This window comes from Pseudomyrmex gracilis, unplaced genomic scaffold (assembly GCF_002006095.1).
Source record: "Pseudomyrmex gracilis isolate BER0280 unplaced genomic scaffold, ASM200609v1 scaffold_686, whole genome shotgun sequence".
Classification (NCBI taxonomy): Eukaryota; Metazoa; Arthropoda; class Insecta; order Hymenoptera; family Formicidae; genus Pseudomyrmex; species Pseudomyrmex gracilis.
The window spans coordinates 44,176-50,533 of record NW_018021270.1 but is presented as its reverse complement, the minus strand read 5'-3'; the positions used below and the strand labels follow the sequence as shown (position 1 = coordinate 50,533).

Below are 6,358 nucleotides of genomic sequence, written 5' to 3'. Positions count from 1 at the left end.
GTACGGTGTCGAATAATTTGGTGTCGAATAAATCTGTGTCGAATCGAGCGGTGTCGAATCGTACTGTGGTCAATAGAGTATCACCCAATAAAAATTAAAAATGGCCCAATAATAACTTACGCGGCATGCACACTCGTAATAAATTAAGACGCAACAACAAATAAATAAATAAATACAATAAATTACGGGATAGGAGGACCCTACGCCTGGCGCCCGCGATGCGCCAGGATCGCCATCTCCCGTTCCCCGTAACGACGGCGAATTGCTCGAGTATTGTCTCGGAGCGTTCCACCGGGTGACCGAGCAGCCGCCGCGTACTGCCGCACTCCGGAGACGTGCTCCACGTAAATGTCCCGCGACCAGCGTATGGTATCGGAGACCATGAGACAGCGCATCATCGTTGCGTACGTGGTGGAAACACGCAGCAGCTTCAACACCGCCTCATTCCTCCGGTCCCATGAGCCGAAGGAACCGACCACGAACGGCGTGACTACCACGGTACCCTTGCCGCGTGAGGGCCTCAGCAAGAGGAGTGTACTTGGTGACCTTCCTCGCTCTTGCTTCATCGAACGCCTCACGACGGTTCTCGAAGGGCACCGTGACGTCAACAATGATAATCGACTGCGACTGCTCGTGACGAATCACGAGGTCGGGCCGAAGACTCGTCAATTCGGGATCGACCCCTTCGACCCGCTGATTAATTCGGACTTCACCTGGCAGTTGGATGGCCCTAGCTAATCGTAGCAACAGGTCATCGTGCCTGAGCTGTACCGCGTCGGAATGGACCCCACAATGATTGATCACGTGGGGAAGGATCTCGGCATTTCCTCTGCACCGCCGACAACGCGCATCGCCCTCCCTCCACTGACGTGCGCCGTTGAGCGGCAACATGTCGAGTCGGGCTCGGTGCAAGAAGCGCCAGTCGGCGAAGCGGGTGAAGCTGCCAGTGCGCGTGAAGTGATTGCTCACTCCATGACGCATGGCCACCTCAAACACCCTCCCCTGATCCTTTTTGGCAAGCAATGTGCTCGTATAATACGACGCGATAGCCAGGCGTAGTGCATGGATGACCTGCGCCCGCGCTTCTGGTGGGATGTTCACCAGATTACCCCCCGTGCCCCGACACTCCAGAAGAAGCTCCCGCGTCTCTTCTGCCCACATCCAGCAGATCCGCAATCTGGAGGACTGCCGTCTACACGCGTTTCGCGCATCCGACCAAAGGGAGCGCTCTCCACCGTCGCGGAACTTTCTCTCGAGCGAGTCCGAAAGAAACGAAGCGATGTCCTGCTCCGTTGGTACTGAACCAATTTGCCGCTTAACCACTCCCCTCAGCGACGCCCACGCCAGGTCTCTGACTTCAGCGTCGCCAGCCGTGAAAACACGGAAGACGTGCGCTATCGTCAGGACGTCGGCAAGGTCAGCGAGCGGAAGCAGGCCACATCCCCCCTTGTTAAGAGGGAGGTAGACTACCTCCGCGCTGGCGCGCTGAGGGAAGGTGAGCCACGACTTGGCCAGCCTCCTTATCTGCTTGTCCGCGACCTTCACAAGGCCTTTCACTACTTTGGCACCCCGCAACAAGAAGTCGAGACGTGGCAGGATGTAAGTAGTCATCATCTCGACTCGCTGCCACGGGGCTAGCAAAGAGCGCTCGACGCGCTGCAAGTCCTTCATCATGCCCTCGATCGTAGAATAGGGGTTCTGATCAACGGAAAACTCCGTCGAAATGCCGAGGTGCCTATATCTTTCTCCTTCTGCCAGACATTGCATCATCTCTCCCTGGATCTCGAAGCGGGTCGGGAGGACGCGATCCAATCGCTCCGCTCGGATGTGCAAACGTGCACACTTCGCGGGGTTGAATCGCAGGGCTACCGACCGCGCCTCGGTTTTTACGACGGTGAGAAGTCGTAGCATCCTCTCTGGAATTTTGGCTACTACTGCGATATCATCCGCGTACGCTAGTGCGGACCACCGCTGCCTTAAGATGGAGTACCTCGCGTTTTCTGCGGTGGCCGCGCGCAGCACGAAATCAATCGCGAAATCGAACACAATGGGGCTTAAGGGGCATCCCTATTTAACTCCAGAGCGGATGTGGATTGGTGCCGACCCGTCGGACGTGCGCACACATGTTGTGGATCCTGCGTACATGGACGCCCACAGATTTGTGAGGGACGCAGGCACGCCGGACCGAGCTAAAGCCCTCCTGATCGTCGCGTGCGGAACCGATCCAAACGCATTGGATAGATCCAGCCATGCCACGACCAATTTTTTCTGAGATCGTTTTGCGTCTGTCAGGATTTCCTGCAGGACGAAGTTGTGCTCGTAGCACCCCGCGTCCCGCAGAAAACCCTTCTCTATTGAGCTGAGCTTATTATGAACTATCGCCCAGTCCGTCAGACGATCGGCTATGACCGCGGCGAAGAGCTTGGGCGTAGTATCGCCCATAGCGAGAGGGCGCCAAGTTGCCAGATCATTCTGGTTGTTTTTTTTGTATACCAATACGGTGTTGGAGTTCTTCCAGGACGCGAGAACGACCTATAGGCGCATACAGATGTTAAAGAGCGCCGTGAGAAGACGTGATCCAGGATCCGCTACACGGAGGTCCTTGTAGGTCAGCCCGTCGGGCCCCGGCGCGGAGGTACTCACGCGCCGGATGCGACGTTCGACCTCTCGCTCCGTGAAGGGATCCGTGAGGAACGCCAACTCACCATCCGTCAGAGGCTGGATTGGTTCCACGGCGTCGGCGCCATCCAGCGGCAAGCCGCCGCGGTATAGCTCGGTGAAGTAGTCATGAACCCGTTCCTTCCGCACTTTGCAGAATTCAGGGGGCCCATGAAGTATTTCCCGGACGGCCTTGCTTCGGCTGCCCCTGTATAGCGCCTGTATACGCGCCGCTTCGCGCACCCAGTTCGCGCGTCCTTCTCCCAGAGTTCCCTGGCGATTTTCCTCCCTATTGGCGCCGTCTTGTTCACCAGGCGCATGTCCAGCTTCTCGACGAGGTCGCTCCGACCCCGCACGCACTGGACGATTTGCGGGTACGCAGCGTCGATGCCCAGCGTCCGTTGCATCCTTCCCGAAGTAGGTCGCGACTTGCGCCGCGAAGTCCTCCAGGTCCGCAACCGAGGCAACGCCCGCCGCACGCCCAACCAGCGCGTCTTTTTCGGCTAGCCCCGCGCGCCCGCCCCGCCTCTCAGCGGGAACGGGACGCGGCGCGAGTCGCTGCGGAGACGGCTGGGGGGGCGCATTGTTGACGGGACGCCGCGGGCTCTGCGCATCGGCGGACGCACCGCTGCGGGGCGATCTCGTTGTATCCCCGCGCGCCCGCCCCGCCTCTCAGCGGGAACGGGACGCGGCGCGAGTCGCTGCGGAGACGGCTGGGGGGGCGCATTGTTGACGGGACGCTGCGAGCTCTGCGCATCGGCGGACGCACCGCTGCGGGGCGATCTCGTTGTATCCCGCTCGACACGCTCTTGGGTCGTGAGATTTGTATTTACGGGAGAACGCCCCNGGCGGCGGGCACGCTGACATCGTTCAGCGTTCCGGCGCTCGGGGCTCCCGGCTTGCTCGCTCCGAGCCTCCACTAATGGGGGACTATTGTCCCGTTCCCCCCCGGGCAACGGAAGGGGGGGAAAGTTCGCTGACGTTACGGGTGGCGGGGTACGCGTCGCCCGCGACCCTGACTTCGCCGGCGCTAAAATTGAGGAATTGTTCGCGGGGGGTGTGGCGGAGTGTCTTCTCCCCGCTTTTCGCCCGCGGCTCACGGTCCATTCACCACCGCTTTGGACTTCTGGTGCCCCACTATCCCTCGCTGGTGGCGTCGACCTCCGTTGTTGCTGCTGCTGCTGCTGCCGCTTTTGCTGCTCCACCCCGGGGTGTTCGTGGGGTGTAGTCTTCCTCTTCTTCGTCTGGCCACACGCACCCTCTCCCAGTACGAGGGAGAATCCCTCGCTGCAGGGTGCGGGCGACCAGACGGACCGTTTTTGCACCACCGGCGGTGACTGACGTTTTGCTGGTAAGGGGGGGCTTTGTGTCCTGCGCCCCTTCAGTGGGAGACCTGTTGCCATGATGGGGCTCCCGCACGTCGTTGTTGTCACCGTGGTGGTGGTGACGGTCGCGGGCAGCGACGTCGTGGTCACGTATTGTTGTAATAACGCGGGTGGCACCGTCACTCGGATGTTGGACGTGATCCTCGGTGCCCCCGCTGCTGGTATCGGGGGAGGTGATGGTATGCCGAGGGGGGGTAATGTCACCTCCTTGCTGCTGGCTTCCCCCGAACGTGGCGACGCCGCTGCAGCCGGTATCGACGCCACGGGACTGCCGGACAATGTACGGGCCGGCATAGCTGCAGAGCTCTTCTCGGGTGATACCCTGGCGTTCTGCAGCCACTGTGACGACGGCCCCTTGTCTCCGTCTCCGGGCTTCACTCGCCTCAGAGACAGGGAGAATTTTCGCCTCGATGCTCTTCTCGACCGGGGCGTTTGTGACCGTCCGCCTCTCCAAAGATGCACGCAGCCCCCCGCTGGTGGTTTGCGGGGGTGATTTTTGTGCGGACGGCCTTTTGCTGGCGACGCCCCCCACTGATGTCCTCGCTGTCCCGTCTTTTGGGGAGCGGGGGTGCGCACGCACCGATCTGGCAGCTCCGGATGTCCTGCTGGGCGCGCCGTGCGCCTGCCGCATTCCTGTGGTCTTCTGTGGCGATGGTGTCGCGGCGGGCGATCTCGATGTTCTTGAGGTTCCTCCTCCCTGGCGGTGTAGCTGCCTGCTGATGAAGGGGTTGGGAGGGGGAGGGCGGCGCGCAAGCGACGAGGTGCCGGCTTTCCTAATAATGCTGCTACCTCCACTCGAGAGGGTAGATAAATCCGCGACCGACTCTCTCCTGGCGGCAGTAGTCCTCCTCGTGGACGCCTTGTTTGGGACGGCCCCCTTTGATGGTCTCGGCTGGGGCACCGTCCCCGCAGCCGTCGCTCTCGGCGGCCTCATGGTGATGGCGGCCGCTTGTCCTGCAGTGACGGCTGCGTAAGTGGGGGATGGTCCTGGTGGCGTTGATGTTGCTGGAGAGGGCCCGCTGGGTTGTGTCCTAGAAGCTGGGCGGGCCCTCTTGGTGGCGGTGGTGGTGGCGCGTGCGCCGGCTTGCTGCGGGTTAACGGAGGGATTACGTTTTGAGGGGGGATTTCTATTAGTGGTCGAGGCCGCTGACGACGCGGAAGATGGCGCGGCTCCAGTTTCGCTAGATAACCTATTAGGACCCGCCTCCGCATCAACTGCGGGTTGGGGGTGAAACTTTTCAATGTGTAATTTTACGTCTTTTTGCGGGTACCTCGTCTTCCTCCTGTACCCGCAGAATCCAAATTTATATCCGATTGTATCTCCCGGGTGGTCTTTTTTCAGGTGTTTCGAGAGGTGAGGCGGGTCCGCAAATGTTCCCGCGCGCACGGACCGGCGTAATTGGTCGCTGCCGTGGCAGCGAGGACAAATCACGCGCGCGGGAAGCGGGATCTCGATTACAATCTCCCTAGGCTCGGCCTCTAGGGACATTTTTCGAACGCTTGGCACAGTGCCTGTGCGGATTCGCCTTAAGGAGTTTTTCGGGGTTGTTCCGCTTTGCGTCGCCTCGGTAGGCGACGACAACGCACCTGTCACACGAATTTACCACCGTACAACAACAATAAGGTAAGTATAACAAATAAATAAAATAAAATAATAAAATAAGAATATTCTTTGACAGGTGCGTGTGGATACGACGAGGATGCACGGGTGAAATGTACGCAACGACCTAAAACCCCGAGGTGCCTGCCAGATACGCCTCTGCGCACAAGTGTTACCAGCCGCAATCTTTTTATTAATTTTTAAAGTAAATTATAGTTTTATTGTTTTAATTTATATATGGTTAGGATTGGGGGGAGCGCGCTATCCCAACTTACCGTAACTTAACCCTCGTTTTAGTTTTTGTAACACTATAAATGTAATAATGCTCCCCCTACGTTTTGCAGGTTATGCGGCCTGGTGACTGTCAGCAGAGGCGTGTATATATAATATACAGGTAAGTATAAAAACAAAATATATTAATTAATTTGGCAGGCATCAAATACAGGCACTGTGAATAGATAAATCCCTGTAAAAATGATATTTCAGCGGCAGGCGAGTGGACGGAATACTGCACAGGACAGGAGTTCTACAGCTACACCTAACCTAAGCTGTCAAGGTGCTTCGGATGGAAATTGCTACAGATATACAGGGTCCGCCACTTAAATCCGGACAAATTTGAATTTGACATTCCCATCATATTAGAATGCAGCAGTAGGTGCCATATGACCTAAAGATAGGTTAGAGACGTCGATAAGACATTAATAACCTTAAAATG

At 58.0% G+C, this 6,358-nt stretch overlaps 2 protein-coding genes across 2 annotated transcripts in view; both read right to left on the bottom strand.

Moving 5' to 3' along the window:
• The window catches only part of LOC109861321 (swi5-dependent recombination DNA repair protein 1 homolog), a 4,320-nt gene extending 3,922 nt beyond the window's left edge, over window positions 1–398 (bottom strand). Inside the window, exon 1 of the mRNA XM_020440907.1 lies at window positions 319–398. Within this exon, the coding sequence (XP_020296496.1) occupies window positions 319–398 (80 nt within the window). The remainder of the gene's footprint in view (window positions 1–318) is intronic.
• Window positions 399–441: 43 nt separating this feature from the next.
• Window positions 442–1,770, bottom strand: LOC109861320 (uncharacterized protein T26G10.4-like). The gene has a single exon (XM_020440906.1). The coding sequence runs from the start codon at window positions 1,768–1,770 to the stop codon at window positions 442–444; it is 1,329 nt and encodes a 442-aa protein (XP_020296495.1).
• Between the last annotated feature and the right edge of the window lie 4,588 nt (window positions 1,771–6,358).